The 27,137-nt window shown below is 43.7% G+C and overlaps 1 protein-coding gene and 1 non-coding gene across 9 annotated transcripts in view; one reads left to right on the top strand and one right to left on the bottom strand.

Annotated features, from left to right (window-relative positions):
• LAYN (layilin) overlaps positions 1-27,137 on the top strand; it is a 37,262-nt gene that overhangs the window by 2,328 nt on the left and 7,797 nt on the right. For 2 of the 8 annotated variants that reach the window (XM_081543280.1, XM_081543282.1), the window contains 6 exons: positions 1,649-1,946; positions 11,027-11,184; positions 15,820-15,852; positions 16,456-16,539; positions 17,529-17,635; positions 19,465-20,332. In XM_081543280.1, the coding sequence (XP_081399406.1) occupies positions 1,649-1,946; positions 11,027-11,184; positions 15,820-15,852; positions 16,456-16,539; positions 17,529-17,635; positions 19,465-19,824 (1,040 nt within the window). In that variant the 3' untranslated portion in view covers positions 19,825-20,332. Of the gene's footprint in view, positions 1-1,648; positions 1,947-11,026; positions 11,185-15,819; positions 15,853-16,455; positions 16,540-17,528; positions 17,636-17,826; positions 17,943-19,460; positions 20,333-21,170; positions 22,883-27,137 lie in introns of those variants that run through there. The other 6 variants (XM_081543277.1, XM_081543278.1, XM_081543281.1 and 3 more) reach the window with 6 other exon arrangements.
• Positions 26,848-26,920, bottom strand: TRNAG-CCC (transfer RNA glycine (anticodon CCC)). The gene has a single exon. It is a non-coding gene; the product is annotated as a tRNA-Gly (tRNA).

Here is a 27,137-nt window from a genome sequence, read left to right on the forward strand (position 1 = left end):
AATGTCCGTATAGTCAAAGCTATGGTTTTTCCAGTAGTCTTATATGGGTGTGAGAGTTGGAGCATAAGGAAGGCTGACCGCCAAAAGATTGATGGTTTTGAATTGTGGTGCTGGAGAAGACTCTAGAGAGTCCCTTGGACAGCAAGGAGATCAAACCAATCAATCCTAAAGGAAATCAATCCTGAATATTCATTGGAAGGCCTGATTCTGAAGCTGAATCTCCAGTACTTTTGCCACCTGATGCAATGACCTGACTCATTGGAAAAGACCCTGATGCTGGGAAAGATTGAGGGCAGGAGGAGAAGGGGATGACAGAGGATGAGATGGTTGCATGGCATCACCAACTCGATAGACATGAGTTTGAGCAACTCATGCTCCAGGAGATGGCGACGAACAGGAAAGCCTGGCATGCTGCAGTCCATGAGGTTGCAAAGAGTCGAACATGAATTAGTGACTGAACAGAACAGATCAGAAGTGGCTTCAGGAGCCCAGACACAAGCTAGGGTAGTGTGTACTGGTGAAGGGTTTGTAATCCGTCCTCAGTAGAATTCCATCCATTTGTCTTTAACTGTCTTCAGCCGTTCAGGTGTCAGTCAGATGAGACATATTACACAGGCCCCCAGGGCAACCTGAGCCTGCGTTGGCATGGGGAATCGAACACCTGTCTCTTATGTCTCCTGCATTGACAGGCGGGTTCTTTATGACTAGCACCACTTGGGTAGCCCTATGTGACCTTAGCCAAGCAAATTTCTCTGAGCCTCAGTTTTCTCATCTGTAAAATGAGGCATAAATAACATCTGCAGCAGAGGACTGCTATGGGTGTTCAGTGAGATAAGGTATGTATGTAAATGTAAAAGCCCTTAGCGTAATGCAGGACACACAGTAAGAGCTCACCAAACCTTAGCTGTTGTCTTTAAGCAAGACCAGTAGCAGAAAACCCCCTGGAGCTGATGCTCATAGCTTCTGCTTATACCACAGACTGGGTGAATTCCCAGTCCTGCTACCTAGGCAGAGGGTTCCAGGGTTGAGAAGCCCATACCTTACTTCAGAATACCTCTTTTACCTGAAGGAAACCCCAAACAGAGATAACTCACTTTAAACCACAGACTCCCACATGGCATGAAAGTGTTGTTTGTGTCCCTTTAATGAAACACTGAATCTTCACCCACCTCTCTTTCAAAGATTAATTTTAAGTGTATGTTTTTCAATCATCTGTAATGGAATAAACAAAGCATGGAGGTCCTACACGATTCAGGCATCAGTGTCTAAATCACTGCGTCTCCACACTGGAAGGGGTGTTAATTTGCTCTGAGAGCCTAAATGACACTAAAACAGTCCACTGATCAGTATCAGAATTCCTGCTCAGCTTCATTCAGATGTCTCCAAGCATCTCCGCTCTGGTATATTTTAAGTGGTAGTCGCTCAGTGGGGTCCGACTCTTTGCAACCCCATGGACTGTAGCCTGCCAGGCTCCTCTGTCCATGGAATTCTCCGGGCAAGAATACTGGAGTGGGTACCCATTTCCTTCTCTAGGTCATCTTCCTTGTCCAAGAATTGAACCCAGGTCTCCTGTATTGCAGGCAGATTCTTTACCATCTGAGCATGTGTTGGGGGCCACTAAAATAGATAGGCTTCTTTTCTTCTCCAGGTCAGCCAGTCTGCCGGTTAGGAACCCAGAAGCCTTGTTATAAAGTCGTTTACTTCCGTGATGCTTCTCGAAGACTGAACTTTGAGGAAGCCAGAGCAGCCTGCAGGAGGGATGGGGGCCAGCTAGTGAGCATTGAGTCTGAAGATGAACAGAGACTGATAGAAAAGTTCATTGAAAACCTCTTGGCTTCTGATGGCGATTTCTGGATTGGGCTCAGGAGGCGTGAGGACAAACAAAGCAATGGCACAGCCTGCCAGGACCTTTATGCCTGGATCGATGGAAGCACAGCAGCATTTAGGTAAGTGTGCAGAACTCACAGCGGCTAGCTCACTTGACATAGCTCAAGAAAGAGGCAGGCTAGATTCCTGGTGCCAGTCAGGGAGGAAGAGAAGCCCAGCTGGGCAGAGCCCCAAGGGAATAGCAGCACTGGCACAGCCACGGACTGAAACAGTGTGGCAAGGGTGATAAATCAGCCTTAACTTGGGCCCAGCTCACATCCAGAGAGCTCTGCCCAGGAGGGTGGCCCAGAAGCACTGCTTCAATAGCACACAATGCATGATGTCAGCAGTTCTGGCTACCTGGCCTTTTGAACCAGAACCCTAATGAGAGATTTTTTAAATTTTTATTAGAGTATAGTTGATTTCCATTGTGTTAGTTTCAGATGTACAGCAAAGTGAATCAGTTATACATACACATATATCCACCCTTTTTTCAGACCTTTCCCTTATAAGTCATTAAGGAGTACTGAGTAAATTCCCTGTGCTACACAGTTGGTCCTTGTTAGTTATCTATTTTATATATAGCAGTGTGTATATGTCAATCCCAATCTCCCATTTTTTCCCTCCCTCCACCCTCTTACACCTTAGTAACCATAAGTTTGTTTTCTACATCTGTAACTCTATTTATATTTTGTAAATAAGTCCATTTGTACCATTTTTTTTAAGATTCCACATATATATGATATCATAAGATATTTGTCTTTCTCTGTCTGACTGAGTTCACTCAGTGTGACAATCTCTATGTTCATCCATGTTGCTGCAAATGACATTATTCTGTTCTTTCCATGGCTAAGTAATATTCCATTGCATATATGTACCACATCTTTTATCCATTTCTCTGTTGATGGACATTTACATTGCTTCCATGTCTTGGCTACTGTTGCAGTGAACGCTGGGGTACATGTATACTTTTGAATTATGGTTTTCTCTGAGTATATGCCCAGGAGTGTGATTGCAGACCCAGTGAGAGACTAAAGGCCTGTGGGACTGAAGGGCTTTAGACAATAGGGAATTATGATGACGGGCAAGAAATTAGAGCCAGATCTAATTCTCCAGATTGGCCAAGAGGGGACACAAAGAAGCTTGCGGTTTGCAGGACCCTTCTAAACCCCCAGTATTAGACTCACTTCACATACTCGCCCTAGCACCATGGCACTGCCATCATCCCTCCCTGAGGGAAGCAGTGACATGGAAAAAGGTCAAAAAATATCAAAATTGAAAGGCAGACTTAAGACCGGAAATGTGCTGTAACAAATTCAACAGTTATTATCTTTTTACAATAAATAGTATATATAAGTCAGTAAAACACTAAATGTTTAAATGTCAGTAAAACCCCTGAGCAAAAGATCTGAGCCAACAGTTCACAAAATAGACACTCTAACTGGTAAACAATCGTATGGAGAAAAAGTTTAAACTCATTTTCAATCAAAAGAATGAAGATAAGAATATATCTCTTTTTACCTACTCCATTTAAGACAGCATGTCGGCATTTATCAAAGCCCACCCATTTGGCTATTCTGATCCACACCTTCGCCTAAGTTCCAGGAGTATCTGCTCCAAGATTCTCATGGGCCTCTCTTTCCAGGAGAAACTTTTTTGTTTGTCTGCTCTGGGTCTTCATTGTGGCGCTCAGGCTTCTCCAGTTGTGGCACACAGGCTCTCTAGCTGTCAGGGCAAGCTTAGTTGCCCGTGGCATGCAGGATCTTAGTTCCCCAACCAGGGATCGAACCTGTGTCCCCTGCATTGGAAGGCATGATTCTTCACCACTGGGATGCCAGGGAAGTGTCCCTGGGAAACATTTTTAAAAGAAGCTTAGCAGGAGGAACTACCCTCTCCACCACTGCAGCTGGTCCCCAGAGCCATGACTTATACTTACTGACCCCCCCCACCTCCTCCATCCTGTCTAGGTTCCCGTCACCTCTTCTTGGGGAGCCTCAATGGCTTGCTTACCTTGTGGCAAGACCCAGACCCTTATTCCTGAGGAGTGTGTAGTCCTAGTCAACTTGAATTTCTCAGTCTGGAGTGATTTCACTTTTCTATTTACCATCAAAATGGAGCGCATGTGTACCAGCAGGTACCCAAGCAGATACCCGAGTGCCAAACGTATCCCTCCCTGCCTATAACAGCAGAGATACCTTCACCTCATGATTAGGGTCAGTACCTCCTGCAAAGACAATGACTCTTCTTGCCTACTGGTTCTTGGACACAAGGATCCCTTGGTGTCCAAGTGGCAGCCATTGGTTCAACAACATTCGTGGTGTATCTTCTGGTGGAAGGATTTCTCCTTTGGGTACCGGCCCTCTAAACCCACAGGCCTCAACACTGCAGAGACAAGAGGCACAAATTCCCCAAGTGGGTACTGCCAGGGATGGTAAGCAAGGGTTCTCTGCCTTTTGCAAGCTATAGCCTTGAGAAATGTATTTCTTAAAGATTAAAGCTTGAACATCAAAATTACGTCTTTATCCATGGACTGCAGAATGGATGTTGTGTTAGCAGGCATGAAAATGACAATAATCTCATTGTATGTCTCCATGAGAGCACTTGGGGGACTAGGTGCACCGTCAAGGAGCAGTAATATTTGGAAAGGAATCGTTTTTCTGATAGTAGGTCTCAACAGGGGGCTTAAAATATTCAGTAAATCACGCTGTGAACAGTTGTGCTATCATCCAGGCTTTGTTGTCCCATTTATACAGCAAAGGCCAAGTAGATTTAGCATATTTCTTAAGGGTCCTAGAATTTTCAAAATGATCGGTGAAAACTAGCTTCAACTTAAAGTCACTGGCTGTGTCAGCTTTTTATTATTATTATTATTTAATTTTTTTATTGAAGGATAATTGCTTTACAGAATTTTGCTGTTTTCTGTCAAACCTCAACATGAGTCAGCCATAGGTGTACATATATCCCTTCCCTTTTTAAGCTCCCTCCCATCTCTCTCCCCATCCCACCCCTCTAGGTTGATACAGAGCCCCTGTTTGAGTTTCCTGAGCCATACAGCAAATTCCCTGTGTCAACATTTTTAAAAAATATTTTTTATTGGACTATAATTGCTTTACAATGTTGTGTTAGTTTCTGCTGTACAACGAAGTGAATCAGCTGTAAGTATACATATATCGGGCTTCCTAGGTGGCATCAGTAGTAAAGAATCTGCCTGCCAATACAGGAGATGCAAGAGACTCAGGTTCGATCCCTGGGTTGTAGAAAATGGGAACCCATGCCAGTATTCTTGCCTAGAAAATTCCACAGACAGAGGAGCCTGAGCAGATATGCACGCATACATCCCCTCCAGTCATCCTGCTCTTTGAAGCTTTGAAGCCAAACGTTGACTTCTCCTCTCTAAACTATGCAAGTCCTAGATGGTATCTTCCATTAAAAGGCTGTTTATTCTACACTGAAAATCTGTTGTTTAGTGAGGCCACCTTTGTGAGTTATCTTCAGCTAGATCTTCTGGATAACTTGCTTCATCTTCTAATCAGCACCTACTGCTTCACCATGCACTTTCATGTTATGGAGTTTCTTTCCTTAACTTCATGAACCAACCTCTGTTAGCTTCAAATTTTTCTTCTGCACCCCTCGGCTTCCAGACCACAGAATAGTCCTGCATGACACAGGATGCAAAGGTCGATGATTCAAAGTCTTCACTGCATCTGGGAGGATGTTGCCCCCTCCTCACAAGTATTGCCACTAAGTTAGTGCTTCAGGTGTGTTTTCAACAAGCTCATTCATCATTCTGTCAGACTGGCAGCTTTAGGAGAGCAAAGTAGGTGGTCCGACTAGTAAATCCCCTGCCTACTCCCACATCTCCTTTGCTAGAAACTAGGTTTTTTGGTCTGATTAGATCTTATTTAGAATCCTGAGCTGGTAGATCAAGGACCGTGTAAGTATTTGGATAGTGACGCTAAGGCCCTGAGGTAGGAAAGGCAAACCAACATCCAGATTATCTATTCCTGTCAACATGAATCATTGCCCCTTTCAGGGTGAAAGGGGTCCAGTGGGGTCAAGTTGCCACCAAGTGCTAGGCCAGTCTCTGTTCCTGGCAGGCTGGATTTGGCAGTAGCTGGATCAGCCTTGGTTAGTGGGAACAGCTACTGCTGAGACCATGCATGGCCTCGCTCCTGCCACGATGGCCACTCTAGTATATGTCTGTTACATAGCACAGGGGCAGCTGCTCACGGGTTGAGCTGTTTTATCTCCTGGTTAGTCAGTGCCTCTTCTGTGCTAGAGGCTTTTTGCTGGGCTTTAACATATGGTAGATTTTCATACTTTATACCTACTCCCATATGTCTGTTCACGTCACTCTATCCAAGAGCTCCTTGTCCTCAGCCTCCCACTCTTTCTCCTTTTAGACTCCTGATCAGCTGACCAAGCTCTTTGCCTTAGTCTAATGTCCAATAATTTCTCTTTCCATACCAAGTGGGTAAGTAGGTACATCAGCAAAGCTCTGGCCATTGGGAGGTTGTCTCTTTACCACTAGACCTTTCAAAACCACCTCTGAGTGAGGCTGTAGTACCGCTGCTGCCCATTTGGAGTTGTCCCCCCATGCTTGGCTGACCTAACCAAGCTTAGGCTACCTTTACCAGCTGGTCATAAGGGATTCCCTTATGCAGCTATAGGTATAAGCTGAGGGATAGGCTCTGGTACAATAGAGGAAGATGTCATGGTGGTCTGCTCTGTTTGTACATGCCTTTTGGTCCTAAATATACCTCTTCCATCTTATAATGAGTTGATTCCTACCTAATCTTTTGACTATGTGTGTCTGACAGTACCTCACTTTCACAGAGCAGGTTGGATTGTATGGTCTCTTGGTACTCCTTGCCTAGTAGCAAGCCAGAGTTCCTTGCAAAAGGTGTTTTTTTTTTAGCTACAGGTATTATGGCCTTGCTACAGAATCTTATGGGTTTGCATTGTGATTCTCTCATTGGAGCTTGCGCGGATGCTACATGGCATTGTTTTTCTCACCACCAATGCCTCTTATAATAGGATCATATGGCCCAAGTGGGAGGTCTGCTTCCATCACAGCCTAGAACTGCTTCAGAGTCCTTTTTTGCTCTGCCCCACTCAAAGACAGCTGCCTTTCATGTCAACAGGTATATAGACCAGAACAGTATTCCCAGGTATGAAATAAGCCACCTCTAGAGCCCAAAGGGACCCACCACATGCTAGGCTTCCTTCTTCAAATGATTGCAAGATGCTTCAAATTATTGTGAGATGAAATAATTTAACCTTAACTTGAAAGAGGTGTTACAGCATTCTCTAGACTACAAAACACCTACACATTTTCATGAAGTAGCAGGCCCCTGAATCTTCATAGCATTCATCTCCAACCTTGGGGCTTCCCTGATAGCTCAGTTGGTAAAGAACCCATCTGAAATGCAGGAAACTCCAGTTCGATTCCTGGGTCAGGAAGATCCGCTAGAGAAGGGATAGGCTACCCACTCCAGTATTCTGGCCTGGAGAATTCCATGGACTGTATAGTCCATGGGGTCACAAAGAGTGGTACTTGACTGAGAGACTTTCACTTTCAACAATATGGTGAACCAAGGTGATTTTCTGCAAGATATCCAGGAAGTCTCCCTTCATGTCATATTATGACAGAGGGTAGGAAAAGTAGTATCGTCCTGGGGCAAGACCATAAATATATATTGATGTCCATTCCAAATGAATGCAGATTGTTTCTGATTCTCTTTCTGATACAGATGAAAAAGAATGTACTCACCAAATCTTCATACTAGGTACCCAAGGACGTGTTAACCAGCTCTAGCAAAGATGCTACATGTGGCATAGCAGCTGCAATGGAGGCTTCTTGCAATGGTTGAGTCTGTGCTACTCCAGCGTCATCCTTCAGAATCTGCCTGATTTTTGCAGGGGCCAGACTAGTGAATTATATAGAGATGTGACAGGGAATACCATCCTGGCATTTTCTAGGTCTTTAGAGGCGGCACTACTTTCTGTCACGTTTGCCTGGATAAGATATTGTTTTCTGTTTACTATCTTGGAGAGACAGGGAAGAATGCAGTTTTCAAGGCTTCCACTTGACGTTCTCCACTATTATAACTCTTACCCCATAAGTTTTCAATTCATATATTTTGAGACTGGAGAATGACCACTGGATGGGTCCCCCTGTGAGCTGGTCCTGATCTCAGAGAGACAGCACTGAGCAGCCCTGAAAACAGATCTTAGTTTTCTACCCAGGAATAGGACCTGCGTAGCCTGGATGAAAACCAGGAATCCTAGCCACTAGTCCACCAGAGATTAGAGGCTAAAAGCAAAGTTCCCCTGGCCCATTGAAGAGTACATTTTCACAGAGACAAAAACATAAAAACAGGTACCAGGTTTATTATTAGAAACACAGCATAACACGTGGGAGAGCGCATGGGTGCGTGCTCAGTCGCTCAGTCGTGTCCTACTCTTCGTGACCCCATGGACTGTAGATCGCCAGGCTCCGCTGTCCATGGCATTCTCCAGGCAAGAATATTGGAGTGGGTTGCCATTTCCTCCTCCAGGGGATCTTCCTGACCCAGGAATTCAACCCACATCTCCTGCATCACCTGCCTTGCAGGCAGATTCTTGACCGCTGAGCTACCACGGAAGCATGGGTAAACACACAGAGAAGCAATTTGTTTATTTAAGTCAGCAGCTAGGCAGAAATACACACCCGGAGAGAAAAGATGTGGGAATCCTCTCTAATGAGGAGGGGTGAAGTAAAAATGTGATTTAAATCACTGATATAGGATAATCCTTCTGGGTCTTAATTTACCTTTGGCCAGTTATCTTATTTCTTTTTTCACACCTGACAGGTCCTGGGACCCTCCCCAAGATGCATGCACAACTTTTTGTTAAGATGGATCCTACCGCAGATGCCTGTAGGTGTGTGTGGTCCCCCACACACCTACTTATTATAGGCCCTCTCCTTCGTTGACCCCCCCCCCCCAACTATAAGCCTTTCCTGGTGGCTCAGGTGGTAAACCATCTGCCTACAATGCGGGAGACCCGGGTTCAATCCCTGGGTTGGGAAGATCTCTTGGAGAAGGAAATGGCAACCCACTCCAGTATTCTTGCCTGGAAAATCCCATGGACAGAGAAACCTGGTAGGCTACAGTCCATGGGGTCGCAACGCAAAGAGTTGGACACGACTGAGTGACTTCACTTTCACTTTCACTTTGCAATGAGCTTTCCATGGGCAGACAGGGAACTTTGCCTTGACCTCAAGAGTGGTCATCTTATCCCTTCATTCCAGCAGAGCGCAGCTTCTGCCACTAGCTTTGTGCTTGGAGTGTCTGGGTGAGAACACAGCCACAAGCAAACACAAGTTTGCTTGACAAACACCAGCTGTTCAGCCTGGGGACCCATCTATCTCCTACCTCAGTCCTGAGCCAGAACTCTATTTAATACTTGGCCTCATTACGCTCCCTCTCAAATGGGTAACCTTAATGGCACTTCAAGTCTTTGGGTAACGGTGTTAATTTGCACACTCCATCCAACCGCCTGTGTGATATCAGGGTGTTCCTCTTCCCCCAGTGTATGGTTCCTTGAATAAATGGCTATAGGTCCCTTGGACAGAATAGAGGAAAATACCATGTGCGCCTGGGGCTTCCCAGGTGGTACTAGTGGTAAGGAACCCACCTGCCAGTGTAGGAAATGTAAGAGACTCAGGTTCAATCCCTGGGTTGGGAAGATCCCCTAGAGGAGGTCGCAGCAACCCACTCCAGTATTCTTGCCTGGAGAATCCCATGGACAGGGGAGCCTGGTGGGCTACCGTCCACAGGGTCAAGAGTCGGACATGACCGAGGCAACTTAGCTCGCATGCACGCACCATCTGCATCCACTGGGGTGTCACAGGGTCCTTCCTCTTTCTAGCAGTGAGTTCCAAGCCTGAAAGCTGGCTCAAGTCCAGAAACTAGATGCCAGGCATCATATTCCATCCATTCCATTATCTGTGAAATAAATTAACATAAAGCCATAAGGCCAGTGGGGAGGAGAACAGACAAGTGGGAGGCCCATCAACAAGGTTGGAAAATTGCCTGGAGGTGACTAGTGAGGTGCAGAGCCCAGCCCTGGTCAGGAACCCCAGCTGCCCAGACAGTGTCCAAACAGCATTGCAAGCTCAGCTATCGTCCAGGCAAATTCAACCCAATGAGTTCAGCAGAGGATTTTCCTTCTGGTGAACTGCAGCACAAGACTCAAGCAGAGCTCTCCTGGGGTAGTACACGGAGAGCTGTCTCTTAGGTGTCCATAAGGAGGGGCTGTGACAAGAGCTAGGCACAGCAGCAGGGCTCATCTAAACAGTCTGAGCATCAGGGCAGAGCTAGGTCCTGGAAGCAACCTGCTTGGGTGAATAACCAGGCAGAGTACAAAGCCCAGCCCTGAGTCAGCACATGGCCGGGGTGCTCACATCTTCTAAACTATCTATGGAATCCAAGGCTTTAACTTGGCACCCACAGATCTAACTGGGCAGCAGCACCATTTAATTCCAAGTACCACTGGGGCTGCAGTGCACCCCATCCAGGTAACTGGGAGATACAGACAAGAAATCACGCAGCGGAGGCTAACAAAAGGTCTCATCAGCCTGATGAAGTAGAAACAACTTAAAAACTGAAAAAGACTAGCTGGGCCTCCTGCTTTTTCCCAAACTCTGGCTCCTGCTTTGAAGCCTCAGATGCTTGAATATTCTATCCACTCCTCAGAGTTCAGAAGGCAGCTGTGGCTACTGAAAAGCATGGGGAGATGGAAGCAGGGTGAGCTCTGGATGCAATAAGCCATGCCTCTCCCAGTGCATCTGATTTCTTTAAAAAGAGAAACAAAACCCAGTTAGCAAAACAAGAAATAAGATTGTCCAGACTGGCCCTGCTGGCTGCTTTTTCTCATAATAACTTTGCAGACATCATATGGTAATATATTCCTCCCTGCAAAGAGGCTGTGGCAAATGTCAGATGATTGATTGTGATGTCCATATTCGAAAGCATGGTTCTCCTTATTGGCCGCACTTCAATTCCTCCCTCTCTCTTAAGTTCCTGGCTCGGTGGAACTTGATAGGAAAGCAAAGGCTTTGAAGTCTTGCGGGATCTTTCTCCAGTTGCCTCCACTGTTGACCCCTTTCCTACAGGAACTGGTATGTGGATGAGCCTTCCTGCGGCAGTGAGGTCTGCGTGGTCATGTACCATCAGCCGTCGGCCCCCGCCGGCATCGGGGGCCCTTACATGTTCCAGTGGAATGACGACCGATGTACCATGAAGAACAATTTCATCTGCAAATATTCTGATGGTAATGAATCCTCTCCCAAGTTATGTGGCTGAATTCTCAGCCTCCTCTCTCTTTTCATAATCAGCTGTTGGTTCCAAGAATTTGTCACATAGTCTCTGAGAAAGCTTGTTGCAAATGCCAGCAGTGTTAAACTTTGGGAATTCTTGTAAAGGGAGATGTCTTGACTGAGGAGGAATTCTAGCAAAGGAGAGGGTATTAGATGCTAAGAGATGAAGAAATGAAAGGGTCTAATTTATGGATGATAAGGCAAGAATTATAAGAACTTCAAGAAATAAAAAGCCTTCCAGGTAGACAGTTACAATTCTTATTCCCTCCATATGTGAGGCTGTACACTGTAGGAGCTTGGAATATGGAAGAAATATGAAAGGAAGCTGGCCATTTTTCTTGCCTGTCTCCTGCCAGCCATTTTCTGGGGCTTTAAGGAAACAGGATAATGACCACAGGAGGTAGATGATAAAATATGCCAATTTTACTGATCCTGGGCAGATAGCAGTCACTTTGATGAGCAGGCTTAAACTCCTTAGGCCACCCTCTATATATACCTTGCAAACTTAGCTAGCTTTTTCTTCTAGATCTATTAAGGGTTTTGAATTGGCTACAAGCCTGTAAACTCACTGTTCTGGGGTTTCCCAAATTCCTCCATTATGATAGACTTCAATCTAAACATGAAGTGATTCTTGATCTGTTACTGAAGTTTTTCACCACCCTGAAGCCAACTACTTGATCTCAATTCTGCATCTTTTCCTGACAGGAGCAGAATGACTTGTTAGTTACATCTAATTGGGAACTAAACAATCCTGTCATTTAAAAATTGTTGGAGCTTGACTGTGCCTTTGCTGCTAAAGTTGTTTTTCCTCCCTCTTCACCCCTTCAGACGAATTCTTCTCTCCAGAGACCTGGTCTTCCCCACAATAGAGTTGTCTCAGGCAGGGAGGTTGCAAGGATCAAGGCTGACTTGGCAGGGCACTTTTTTAGAGCAATTAAAGCAAGGCACTTATGACAAACTGGCCGCCATCACTTTTGTTCATTATATCCTATTATCGCCATGATTTAAAATTTTGTACCTTAAACATTTTTTGAAATGTGAGATTTTGGCACTTGTTTTCATAGCCTTTTATTTTGGGGTTAGAACCAGTTAGTTTTTTAAAAAATAATTTTGTTTATTAATTGTGCTGTTGGCTGTATTAGACTGAGTCCTGGCAGGAAAAAGATGGCATAGTCAAAGGGTTTAATGAGAGGAGTATAGTAAAATGGTATTTACCAAAGTGTGGACACAGAGCATGAGATGGTGACGTGCCCAGGGACCAGCTACAGTGGGAAGCTATTACTACCCCTAGGCTTCAAGGAGTGAAGGGAGGGGATGGTTTTAGCAGAACTCAGAGAAATCTTAGAGTCATGCAAGAGGAGCCACCCAACAGGAGCTCCAACCAGACAACACAGTCCTGTCCAACCACCATGATGTGGGAGAGAGGTCCGGGGAATAGTGCTAGGACCTGTCTCTTCTCCTACCCTCTAATCTGCTTCTGCCTCCTATTAGTTAAGTCCAATCAAGAACCAAAGGACAAGGGAGCCCCAGGACACATCCCCAGAGGTCAGCCTCGCAGGACACAGAGAAGGACCAAGAATAGACTGAGCAGAGGGATGTGGGCACATGAAAGAAGGCTAACGCACTGCCTTTCTGTAGACCACCTCCTCCTTCTCATGGAAGAAGGCTAACACACTGCCTTTCTGTAGACCACCTCCTCCTTCTCAGGACAAGTTCATGTACCTCAGCACACCACGAAAGGATTGGCTCGATCGGACCCTTGCCTCGCTGCAGCCCCAGTTCTCACCGCTTTTGTTCCCTCCCCCATCCAGTTCCCTTCTGTGTTTTGTGAAATTCCCCATGATCCCTTCACTGCTGTTTCCGGTGCTTGGAATATCCTTCCCTCTTTCCCAGTCAACTCACTCTCAGCCTTCTGGTTCAGGTTAAGCTTCACCTTCTCTCATAACAACAGTAGATGGTCCTGGGTCGGATCTTTGATGATGACAATGGTAATCTTCTATAAAGGGCATTTTTAGGACAGTTGGCAGAATTTGAATAAGATCTGTAGATTGGATGATATTATACATATCAATGTTAATATTTTGGTTTTGATAATTGTACTATGGTTATGATAGAGTATGCCCCTCCCGGTCCTGTTTTAAATACACATTGAGGTGTTTAGGGAGTAAAGGGTAACTATGGCTACAATTTACTCTCCGAAAAAAAGTTATGCATGTGTCTGTATGTGAATATATATATGTGTCTGTGTATATATAGACTTAGATATAGAAACATAGATATATCAAGATATCTATAAAGAGAGAGACAGAGAGAATAGTTATATAAATTAAATGTGATAAAATGATAACATTTGGGTGAAGGATACATGAGAATTCTTTGCAGTAGTCTTTCAAATTTTCATAAATTTTAAATTACTTCCAAATAAGTTAAAAAAAAAAATCACTTCCTCTGGGAAGCATTCCAGGGCTTAACTCAAAACCAGGTTAAGTGTTCCTCCTATGAGGATCATAACACCTCACACACACAGTACATACACTGCCTGTCGACAAGTTTGTCCATTTCACTATATGGTTGGCATGAGGTCTGGAAATACACGTTTGACCCTGCACTTGATGGACTAGGGGAAGGTCACCCGGTATGGCTCCGACATTATGGCACAATATTGTATTATACCAGAGGGCAAGTGACCAGTTGAAAGACAGCTGCTGCTGCTGCTAAGTCGCTTCAGTCGTGTCCGCCCATAGACGGCATCTAAAACTAAATTTGACAACATGACCACATAGAGTAGATAGCATGCCAGCCAGATCTGAACGCTTGATTCCTTCCAGGGTGGGCTAAAAGCATAGACACATTCAGTGGAAATCAGAGACAAATCATCTGAGGCAATGTCACAGACCATTGCAGCCGTTGACGGAAATGCTGCATTAATTTGCCATGTTCACTGCAGTTTTGCCCAGTGAATTGAACTATGGAGGGACAACAAAATGACTGCATCATTTTCTGTAAGGTCATTGAATATACGCTGTATTGAAATATAATATCACAAAATTAATATGTATGAATATTCTCCTGTAATTCTATATTTTATTGCCTTCCTGCAGAGTGTAAGTTCCTTAGAGAGCTGGGACAGATTTATATTTGCTAGTGTATCTCTAATATCTAGCATGGAGTTTGTCTCCTTGTGATCTTAAATTTTCATCTGAATTTTTTAAATTCAAATCCCAGTTCAGCTACAAATTAGCTGTGAGATTTGAGTAAGTTGCTTAGTTTCCCTGTACCTGAGTCTCCTTGTGAACAAATTCAGAATAGCACTTACTCACAAGGCTATTACCAGGATACATTGTGTTTGTTTTTATAAAAACATTTAGAACATAACGGTGTTTCTATCATATAGCAGACATTTTTAATAAATAAATGCATTTGCATCACCTCTACACACATACACACGCACACACGCACATATGATTGAAAGTTTCCCTTCTGAATAAAACTTCAGAATAGCCTTGACATCTTGGCCTTGTGCATGCGTGTTATTCGCTCAGTCATGTGCGACTCTGTGCGACCCCACAGAATGCAGCCCACCAGGCTCCTCTGTCCATGAGATTTTCCAGGCAAGAATACTGGAGTGGGTTATCATTTCCTTCTCCAGGGGGTCTTCCCGACCCAGGGATCGAACCCAGGTTGCCTGCATTGGAGGCAGATTCTTTACCATCTTAGCCACCAGGGAAGCCCATCCCAGCCTTAGGACTATAAATTCTAAAATTCTGACCTTAAAGACTCTGACTCTATGATCCCAGAGTATCTGATCAGTGTAAGAGTCACTGCCAGTACAAAAGACTGATACAATTTAAGCCAGAAGTAAAAACATTACTGTAGGTTGTGGAGCCTGACTATCCTGAGACTCTTAGAAATATTTTAAATAGCTCAGGTTCTAGATCACCGCTCTGCTTTGGGGCCAGCCATGGTCTACTTAGTCCCCAGCCACCTCCACTGCTTGGAGATCAGTATTCATTGCTCTAAAACATCCCCAGTAGGAACTGATAAAATGTCTTGGATTGCTTTAAAACAGTTCAGGGGACCTCCTTGGTTGTCCAGTGGCTAAGACTTCATGCTCCCAATGCAGAGGGTCCGGGTTTGTTCTCTGGTCAGGGAAACTAGATCCCACAAGCCACAACTAAGACCCAGTGCAGCCTAACAGAATCGAATAAAATAGAATAGAATATTTAGGCCTGGGTGTAGCCAGGGAGGAATAGGGATTATTGTTGAAACCAGATTAGCCATATGTTGATAAGCGTTGACACTGCATAGGGGTTCATTATACCAATCTTTCCACCTTTGTGTATATTTGGAAGTTCTCGTGTTTAAAAGTTTTAATGCTTTTTAAAAAAGTGTCCAAGCAAAGCTGGGGAAAGGCTAGTCTTTGTGCAGAAAGGATTCTTTGGACTTACTAACCAGGTTCTGGAGTCTGACAGCATGAAATGAAGTTTGTTGGAAGACGGAATGAACAGCTAAATGTATACTGTGCCCTGGCCAGTTTCACTCAGATGGTGTGGCAATTCACCTATTACTCTCATTCCTTTCTGCTGCAGAGAAACCAACAGTTCCTTCTACAAGGACTGGAGGTAAGACTGTCACTGGCGATTTGAGTTCATTTGGGCTGTTTCACAGGTTTAGAACCTCTCCATAGGTTTAGAGTCACATGCCCTTTAGACCAGATTACTCAAAGGAAAGACACCGACTCTTTGGATGGGTATAAGTCACACCGAGACACGACACGTGGTTCATTTAATCTCACTCTCTAGGGTTGCCTTTCAACTATGTGAAAAGGAACAATTACAAATCAGTTTGGGATGTTACTTATCCTTATTGACAGTATGAAAGGAATAATTCAATCTAATGAGACAAGTGAGTCAAACTGATCATTGTGGTCCTGAAAGTGAATCATTGGCCCTTCGCCTGTGTTCTGCAGTACTTTATGGGCCTTGATGTCAGCTGCCTGCTGGTTGTGTTCCTACTTCATTCTTGGCAGCAAGAGTCATACCAGAAAGATCACGAAAAGTAAACCTCTCGGTCAGCAAATTCAGTTCTTCACTTTCTGTGATTATAGACTGCACTGGTCACTTAGCTAGTGCTTTTTGACCTCCCCCCAAAGCTGGTAGGACCTCAGAGAATATCTGGATGTTAATGCCTTTCTCCAGGTTCTAAGTGCCTGTGTCTCTCTCCAGGTGAAGGGACAGAGCCAGCAACCCCCATACTTCCAGAAGACACAGAGAAAGAAGATGCCACAGAAACACTGAAAGAAAGCAAAGGTATATATAGAGCTCTCCCAGGGAAAAATAGACAGTGGGACTCTCCTGATTACAAATTCCCCATGGTTACGCACCCTGCTTTGTTCTTCCCACAGCTGCTTAAATATGAAAACAGACAGCGCACTTGCGGCCTTGTGAAAACTGTATTAAATGTTAGATTTTGTCACTGAAATATACAAAGGGAGTTTTCCTGAGACAGTTGGGGCGATTGGATGAGACAGGAGGTAAAAAGTCTTCAGGAAGACAGTCAGAGACTTGAGAACCTCCTAGAAGTTGTTTGGGTTGGGGTGAGGGGAGGGGGTGGGAATTGAGAATGAATGTTGAGAAATAAGAGCAGAAAGACCCAGGCCATGATTAATATTTCTTTACAAGACAAATAGAGGAAATGGACATATAAGATAAAAGAAAATGGGGTGATAAACTGGAGTGCTAATGGACTTTCAACCTCAACTCTCACCTTGAGTTTCAAGAGGAAGATCTGGGCTGGTAGCTAGACTTAATCATGTGTGCAAATGTCAAATCGATATAGGATACATCTGAAACTAACATGATATTGTATGTCAACTATATTTCAATCAAAACAAAAAAGAGAAAGATCTGAGTTTTTGTCACTGGGTAATTTTAAGAAAACAAACACTTAATTTTTCACTTTAGTTATTTATATAATAGAAGTAACAGTATTTTTCTCACCTACCTAAGAGCATCTACTGTGTCCATATAATGAAATAAGATATTGAAGTACTGCAATTCAGCCATGACACTAGCCACCCCAAATTAACACAGACCCTACAGGTTAAGGGCTCAGTCCCCACCCAGACTGCCCTTGCTTCAGATATCAGCCACAAGATCAGGGGTCCCCAGGTCACCCGCACTTCTAATCAACTGACTGCAATTCCAGGAGTCACAATCAGTAATTCACTAGAACAACTTATAGAACTCAGGAAAACACCATACCCATAACTACATTTTATCTGCGCTTTTCTTTTCAGAAGCTGCCTTGAATCTTGCCTACATCCTAATCCCCAGCATTCTCCTTCTCCTCCTCCTTGTGGTCACCACAGGTGTATGTTGGGTTTGGATCTGTAGAAGGAGGCAAGTAAAATGTTAATCCTGTAAACCTTTGTGTTTTCTGAACTTGGACTTCATTAAAAAGCAAGGCAGCTCCAAGAGAATCTCTTCTGCAGATTTGTGAATAAATCTTCTGATGGGTTCGGGGCACTCAGAAGTACTAAGCATTTGTACTCAGTTGTAATTAACAGAGTGATCTTACATTCTTTAATTTTTTAGTGTGGAAGATTTTAAATGACTTGAGGGGTGAGGCTGCATTATTCATCTGTGTATCCACACATCACTCGGCAAAGTTTTCTCATGCATGTACATTCTTACTCCAGAAATGTTTTTGGGTGAGTAAAGGATAAATAGTGAGCCATATGAAAATGACTGTACCAAAGCCTCCTGACAAACCTCTGAAACTAAACCACTTCATTCAAAATAAAATAGCCAAATTCTTTTAATTGACTTTTACCTGAATACACAAGTATAGATGGCTACAAAATAGCTACCTTAAGTGGCTTAGAGCACCCCTGTTAGTGGATCGTGGAGCCACCATTTTGGAGGTACCCAGAGCTCTTCTCAGCTACCTTTTTATCCCCCATCATCATGGTCTACATAGAAGAAAGTGGCATTGCCACTTCACGACAGGAAACCAAAGGTACATTTTAAGACTTGACTCCCTTTGCTGACCAACTTAAGATAAACTAGTAAGATTTCAATGTAGAACTTACTTCATTTAATAATAATTCCTTAGGGACTTCCCTGGTGATCCAGCGGTTAAGATTCTGTGCTGCGGGCACAGAGGGTAGGGGTTCAATCCCTGTTCAGGGAACTAAGATTCTACATGCCATGCAGCGTGGCCAAAAGATAAAAAAAAATAATAACTTCCTTATAGAATTACTAGAATTAAAGCAGTTAATACATGCAGAATGAGTATATTATAAGCACTCAAAAATATCTCTTCCTTTAATCACTTTTATTAGTCAATTCCTTTTAATCCAAAATATCAATAGAATTCAGTTCATAGGAGGTGGTAGGGAGGTGCAAGAAGGAGGGGACATAGGTATACCTGTGGCTGGTTCATGTTGATATATGGCAGAAACCAACACAATATTGTAATGCAATTATCTTCCAATCTAAATTTTAAAAATGTTGATATGGCCAAAAAACCAAAATTCGGTTAAAAAAATTGCTAATATGTTTTCTAACTGCTTACTCTGTGGTTGGTTCTTGATTTCCCTTCCTTATCTATCTATTGAGCAGCTCACCCCAATCTGGGAATTGTGGCTTGAAGCTGGAGTCTACTCACTTTTAACCGTTTTGTGCCACAAACACAAAAATATGAGCAAAATATTTCCAAAAATGAATGTCTTCTTTATTAATGCTTCTTTAGGTATAATTATCATAATATTGAAGTCGAGATGAGCACAAAATATTTTAAGGCATCTTAAAAATTAACTGTGATGTAATATGAAAATATCTATGATTTCCGTTGAGCAAGTCAAAGATATTACTTATTCTTCTCAGCTTGATTGTCCACATTCAGAATTAAAGGACAACTTCCCTTAGAGATGGATTTGTTTTAATGTGGCATTTTTTTCTCCCATGCAGTTCTCTCCATAGACCCTCTGGGGGCTCTGGGGACCTTGGGATCACCAGTTCTGCTCTGTACTCAGACCACGGTGAATGACAGATAGAACACTTCCCTCGTTCATTCTTGCCCCACCTGAAACCCTGCCCTGTAGGTTGATACAGATGAGAAATGCAGCGTAGTGACCGCGCAGGGATGACCCTCTCCTGCCTGGACAGGGGCCCGGGGACATTCTCAGGCCCCTTGTCTGCTCAGCCCTGGTTCTCTGTCTTCCTAGGAAGCGGGGGCAGCCGGACCCCAGCGCTAAGGAGCAGCGCCCCACCTGGCCGGCTCCTCAGCCTGGGAACAGCCCGGACCTGGAGGTTTACAACGTCATACGAAAGCAGAGCGAAGCTGATCTGGCCGAGACCCGCCCAGACCTAAAGAACATCTCCTTCCGAGCGCGCTCGGGAGAGGCCACGCCCGACGCCGTGTCCTGTGACTATGAAAACGTGGCCGTGAACCCGTCTGAAAGCGGGTTCGTGACGCTGGTGAGCATGGAGAGTGGCTTCGTCACCAACGACGTGTACGGGTTCTCCCCGGGCCGAGCGGGGAGGAGCAAGGAGTCCGGATGGGTGGAAAATGAAATATATGGTTATTAGGAGGCTCGAAGGCACCCTGAACTGACAAGAATGGGAAGGGAGAGAGAAGCGATTTTCCTATAAGAGAAACACTCAAAGATCTCTGAAACGGCTCAGATCAGGTCCTGGGGGTGGGCATGAGACGGTTTGAGCCCCCGCTGGAGTCCTGGTTTGGGCTGTGGCACTTAACCCAGCTCCTCACCGGGCTGGAACCTCTAAGAAGCACCTTGCCCAGGGGCTGGCACGTGGTAGAAAGTAAATACCTGATTGTTATAACTGACTTTCAAAAGAGAGTGCTTTCCTTGGCGGGGATGCTATGGGACTTGGGAAACTAACCTCTGGGTTCTGTTCCTCTTCTTCAGTACAGCGGCAAACATCATTACAAAGACAGAAATCTCATAAGCTTTTCAAAGCCGGCGTATGCTAGCATCAGGCCGGCCTACGCGTAGCAATTCTTATATCTGTTTCTGTTTGTTTGTTTTTTTTTCTTTCCCAAAGAATCAAATCAAATAAAAAGCAAGAAGCAGAATGTTAGTCAGTTTGTGTCTACAGCCCTTCCTCTGCATGGGGCCTCCGGGGACCTTTTTTTCTTTCTCTTGACATCCAAACTTAGAAATACGTAACTTGGAAACAATTTAGAAACTAAAAATGAAGTTTGAATCTAGGCTTCTCGGCTTAACTGTGTTCCCAATCCTGATATTGCACACTGTCCTGTTTGTATGTTTGTCTCACTGCAGCCTCAGCATTAATATTAGAAATAATGCTAATGATTTTACCTTTTTTTCGTTTGGGGGAGCTGACTATCTCAAACACTTTAAGACTCAAATGCAGAGAAAAGTAGCCTAACACCAGTCATTTACCATATGAAACTCTGAAGGTCATTATTTAAAACACCAGCAGTATCCTACCATCAACTTAGTAATTTTATTATTTTTACATTCCTCATATATCTCGTTTCTGAATGGTTTGTAACTTTGCTTAACACATGGAGCCCCAAACTAGAGAGAGTAAGCTCATCTGGGTCAGAGTGGTATCGAATGTAGTGGATTTTAATCATGGCCAATTGCCTGACTTACCAAGGCAGAGAGCAGGGTGGATAACAAAACATCATTCATGCCTGCTTCAGGGACGTGTGTTCAGTGCAGTTAACACTATTTCAAGTAAAAAGAGTGACCCTATCATAACATTTTTAACCAGCTATACTCCAATATAAAGTAAAAAGTTAAAGAAAAGAAAGAGTGACCATATTGTCTGAAGGACCGAGCCATTGTCCAAAACATCGAAGTTCCTATTTTGCATCAAACTTCCTGGCTCAGTGATGTGTCCCTTTTTCCTCCCCTTTCCCCCTGTCCTCTGGTCCCTACTAGACTGCAAGCTCCATGAAGCTTGGGGTCCAATCCACCCAGCCAGACGAGTACTTCCTGCACCCGAGGCAGTGCTGTGAGCAGACTAAACCATCAATACTTCTTGGATGGATGAGCAGTTCATCTTTCAGAGTGAAGTACAATCCATCTAAATATTTCAGCTTGAAAGTTTGGAGGACGTGGTTTTCACACTCCACCTTGGTGTTGGGGGAAGATAATTGAGTTATTTTAGTTTGGGAAGTGCTCCCACTACCTGGGAAAACGGACGCATAGGGACAAGTAAACAGAAGCTGGCGAATTAACAACTTATTTGGTGGCACTAGTGGTAAATAATCTGCCTGTCAATGCAGGAGATGCCAGAGACACTGGTTCGATCCCTGGGTCTGGAAGATCCCCTGGAGAAGGAAATGGCCACCCACTCCAGTATTCTTGCCTGGAGAATCCCATGGACAGAGGAGCCCGGCGGGCTACAGTCCATGGGGTCGCAAAGAGTCTGACACAACTGAGTGTGTGCATGTGCGCACACACACACACGTCACTAAAACTTAAAATGAGGATTCAGTCTTAAGGTTATAATCAGAGATAACGCTCTGCATCTCCCCCTTTTCATTAGTGTCATCTCTGCTGGGACCCCCAGATCTCTTATTCTGTGTTTATTCCTCTTATTCTGTGTTTATTCACAGCCAGTGTGGGAGTACCAGACCACTGTACCTGCCTCTTGAGAAACCTATATGCAGGTCAAGAAGCAACAGTTAGACTGGTCCAAAATTGGGAAACAAGTATGATAAGGCTGTGTATTGTCATGCTGCTTATTTAATTCATATGCAGAGTACATCATGCAAAATGCCAGGCTAGATGAAATACAAGTTGGTATCAAGATTGCCAGAGGAAATATCAACAAGCTCAGATATGCAGATGATACCACTTTAATGGCAGAAAGTAAAGAGGAACTAAAGAGCCTCTTGATGAGGGTGAAAGAGGAGAATGAAAAAGTGAGATTGAAACTCAACATTTAAAAAACAAAGATCATGGCATCTGGGTCTGTCACTTCATGGCAAATAGAAGGGGAAAAAGCAGAACCAGTGACAGATTTTACTTTCTTGGGCTCCAAAATCACTGCAGACAGTAACTACAGCCATGAAATTCAAAGACACTTGCTCCTTGGAAGGAAAAAGCAGAGACATCACTTTGCCAACAAAGATCCACATTGTCAAAGCTATGGCTTTTCCAGGAGTCATGTACAGATATGAGAGTTAGACCATAAAGAAAGCTGAGTGCTGAAGAATTGGTGCTTTTGAATTGTGGTGCTGAAGAAGACTCTTGAGAGTCCCTTGGACTGCAAGGAGATCAGACCAGTCAATCCTAAAGGAAATCAACTCTGAATATTTATTGAAAGACTGTTGCTGAAGCTGAAGCTCCATACTTTGGCCATCTGATGTGAAGAGCTGACTCATTGGAAAAGACCCTGTTGCTGGGCAAGACTGAAAGCAAAAGGAGAATAAGGTGGCAGGGAATGTGGTGATTAGATAGCATCACCAACCCAATGGACATGAGTTTGAGCAAACTCCTGGAGATAGTGAAGGACAGGGAAGCCTGGTGTGCTACAGTCCATGGAGTCACAAAGAGTTAGATGTGACTTAGCGACTAAGCCGACAAGCATGTGCTCTACCACATATCATACTATGTCCCTAATAATAAACTTTGTACCTGTTTTTATGTTTTTGCCTCCTTGAGAAAGTGGGCTTCCCAGGAGGCGCAGTGGTAAAGAATCCACCTGCAGGAATGCAAGTTCGATCCCTGGGTCAGGAAGATACCCTGGAGAAGGAAATGGCAACCCACCTCTGTATTCTTGCCTGGAAAATTCCACAGACACAGGAGCCTAGCATGGGATTACAGAGAGCCAAACACTACTGAATGACTGAGCACACACGCAAATTTAACAAGGGCTTGCTAAATGTTAAGTGCTACGTTCAAATTAAACATTGAGGAACTTACCTGGTGATCCAGTGGCGAAAACTACATGCTCCCAATGCAGGGGCCTGAGTTTGAGCCTTGGTCAGGGAGCTAGATCCCACATGCTGCAACTAAGAGTTTGCATGCTGCAACTAAAAAACATGATCCCACATGCCACAACTAAAAGTCTCATGTGGCCCACAGCTAATACCTGCTTCAGTTCAGTTCAGTCGTTCAGTCCTGTCCAACTCTTTGAGACCCAGTGGACTGCAGCACACCAGGCTTCTCTATCCATCACCAACTCCCGGAGCTTGCTCAATTTCATGTCCATTGAGTCGGTGATCCCATCCAACCATCTCAACATCTGTCACCCTCTTCTCCTCCTGCCTTCAGTCTTCCCCAGCATCAGGGTCTTTTCCAGTGAGTCAGTTCTTCATATCAGGTGGCCAAAGTGCTGGAGTTTCAGCTTCAGCATCAGTCCTTCCAATGAATATTCAGGACTGATTTCGTTTACAATTGACTGGTTTGATCTCCTTGCTGTCCAAGGGACTCTCAAGAGTCTTCTTCAACACCACAGTTTAAAAGCATCAATTCTTCGGAACTCAGCTTTCTTTATAGTCCAACTCTCACATCCATACACGACTACTGGAAAAACCATAGCTTTGACTAGAAGTTATGTCTCTGCTTTTTAATATGCTGTCCTGGTTTGTCATAGCTTTTCTTCCAAAGAGCAAGTGTCTTTTCATTTCATGGCTGCAGTCGCTGTTTGCAGTGATTTTGGAGCCCAAGAACATAAAGTCTGTCACCGTTGCCATTGTTTCCCCATCTATTTGCCACGAAGTGATGGGGCCGGATGCCATGATCTTCATTTTTTGAATGTTGAGTTTTAGGTCATCTTTTTCACTCCCCTCTTTCACTTTCATCAAGAGGTTCTTTAGTTCCTCTTCACTTTCTGCCATAAGAGTGGTGTCATCTGCATATCTGAGGTTATTGATATTTCTCCCAGCAATCTTGATTCCAGCTTGTGCTTCATCCAGCCTGACATTTTACATGATGTACTCTGCATAGAAGTTAAATAAGCAGGGTGACAATATGCAGCCTTGACATACTCTTTTCCCAATTTGGAACCAGTCCATTGTTCCATGTCCAGTTCCAACTGTTGCTTCCTGACCTGCATACAGGTTTCTCAGGAGGCAGGTGAGGTGGTCTGGTATTCCCATCTCTTGAAGAATTTTCCACACTTTGTTGTGATCCACACAGTCAAAGGCTTTAGCATAGTCAATGAAGCAGAAGAAGATGTTTTTCTGGAATTCTCTTGCTTTTCCTATGATCCAGTGGATGTTGGCAATTTGATCTCTGGTTTCTCTTCCTTTTCTAATCCAGTTTGAACATCTGGTTGTTCTTGGTTCACGTACTGTTGAAACCTAGCTTGGAGAATTTTGAGTATTACTTTGCTAGCATGTGAGATGAGTGCAATTGTGTCGTAGTTTGAACATTCTTTGGCATTGCCTTTCTTTGGGATTGGAATGTAAACTGACCTTTTCCAGCCTGTGTCCACTGCTGAGTTTTCCAAATTTGCTAGCATATTGAGTGCAGCATTATAACAGCATCACATTTTAGGATTTGAAATACCCGGTACAGTCAAATAAATATCTTTTTTTAAATCTTGCATAATTGCATGCTCAGTAGTGTTTGACTCTTTGTGACCCCATAGACTATAGCCTACCAGGGTCCTCTGTCCATTTAATTTTCCAAACAAGAATACTGGAGCAGGTTGCCATTTCCTTCTCCAGGGGATCTTCCCAACCCAGGGATCAAACCCAAGTCTCTGGCATCTTCTGCATTGGCAGGAGGATTCTTTACCATTGTGCCATCTGAGAAGTCCCTTAAAAAGTCTTTTGAAAAAAATTGAACACTGAGCTTACTCATCCTGGTATTGTTTGAAAATTTAGTTGATCTATTTCATCATTTAAAGCTGTAGTTCCCAACTTTTTCTTCACTGTGACACACAATGGATGAAATGGATATATCAGATAATTCCTTGGGTCTTTCCATTTTAAAATAATTTCCTGGAGTTCCCTGGTGGTTCAGTGGATAAGAATCCACCTGCCAATGCTGGAGACACAGGTTTGATTCCTGGTTCGGGAAGATCCCACATGCCACAGAACAGTTAAGCCTGTGAGCCACACCTGTTGAGCCCACAGGCCGAAATTACTGAAGCCCATGCTTCTAGAGCCCATCCTCCAAAAGAGAAGCCACCTCAGTGAGAAGCCCGTGCACTGCAATGAAGAGTAACCCTCGCTGCTGCAACTAGAGAAGCCCCAGCACAGCAATGAAGACACAGTGCAACCAAAAAAATTGTTTTTATTTTTTAAATAATTTCTTGAGTACCTACTATGTGCCTGCCACACACTGTGCCAGACATGACACACAGCCAGATGTCAGGCTAAGGCTTAGACAAGTTGGTTGGTAATTATGTACATTTTCCAGCATGGTAGCTATAAAGTTCTTCATTTTCTCATGGTATTCATCCATTCCTTTATTCAGAATGTTTTCACATATCTACTTTGTGTCAGGATGTATGCTAAGTGCTAGAAATAAAATGGTAAGTAAGACAGATACACGTTCCTCTCATGGAGCTTACATTCTAGTAGGGGACGAAGCTATATCAGAACACAGGTGAGTGAAAGAGAATTTGCTATAATTTTTTTTTTTTTAATTGTGTGCAGCCCTTTCTGGTCTCCCTCCTTTTCCCTTCCCTCCTATTCTTGAGCACTTCGGTCCTAAAGCCATTAGGTAAGTCAGAGGAAGGTAGCATCCATGTCCACGGACATGGGGAGACTTGGTGGCTTAGATCGGCATGTCAGGCCGGAGCAGGATAAGAAAGAGGTTAATCTAGAGCAGAAACCTGGCTCAGGTGTGTCCCGAGTGATGAGAAGGCCATCTACACGTGCCATGGAGCAGCAGGGACAATGAGTGATGGGTTACACAGGGAGGTGATGAAATAAATAAGCAGACGAAGTGTAAGAAGGGCCCAGTTTCTCACCACAAGAGAAAGGAGTTGCAGATACAAAAAAAAAAAAAAAGAAAAATTGGAGTGGGCTTTTGTATTAGATTGAAATACTGGTGTGACTTCATGATTTCCAACGTACCGTATATATACACATACATATATTCTCTAGCTGGCTTCTAAATAACATTCTCCACTAAAATACACCAGGGTTCCTTTTTAAAATTGAAGTATAGCTGATTTACAAAAGGGCTCTTTGAAAAAAATGCCTGATTCCATGTCCAGAGTAGGAAAAATACTTGATTAGCTTGGGAAAAAAGATTTTTTTCAGGAAAGCAAAGAAGTATCCAAGAATGAGGGGCCTGGATATGTGTCATAGGTCATAGATCACAGTAGCCAGTTTACAGCAGCCAGCATTGGCCAAATGTGGGATAATTTAAGCATCAGAATAGTAAATAATGATAGTCATACATTATAACCCACTGGATAAACAGAAGACCACACTAGTATAAAATAATAAATGAATAACATAATAGTGGAGAGCAAACTGCAGAGAGAGGTACCAAATGAAGGCCTAGGAAATTACACACCCAGAGATGGAAAAGCAACAAAGCCAATTCTTCTTTACAGCCTCTTTTTTTCCTTTAAATAACAGTAAATGGTTAGAAATTACCAATTTCTTTTTTTGCCTCACCATGAGGCATGCACAAATCTTAGTTCCCCAACCAGGGATCGAACCTGGGCCCTCTGCATTGGGAATGCAGAGTCTTAACCACTGGATTACCAGGGAAGCTCAATAATTGCTAATTAAAGTTATTTTTGAATTCTGAGTTTGAACAGCAGAATGAAACAGTGTCTAGACTGACTCACCAGAGGAAGGGCATCAGGAGAAACCAGTTTTTCAAAATAGGTTTTTCCAAAAATACAAAGCTGTTGAATATGTATTATCACAGGCTAGTCACTCAAGAGTTTTCTATAATGAGCTATGTATTTCAATTAGCAAAATT

The sequence above is a fragment of the Giraffa tippelskirchi genome, chromosome 11 (genome assembly GCF_054371585.1).
Source record: "Giraffa tippelskirchi isolate mGirTip1 chromosome 11, T2T-mGirTip1v1.2.pri, whole genome shotgun sequence".
NCBI lineage: Eukaryota > Metazoa > Chordata > Mammalia > Artiodactyla > Giraffidae > Giraffa > Giraffa tippelskirchi.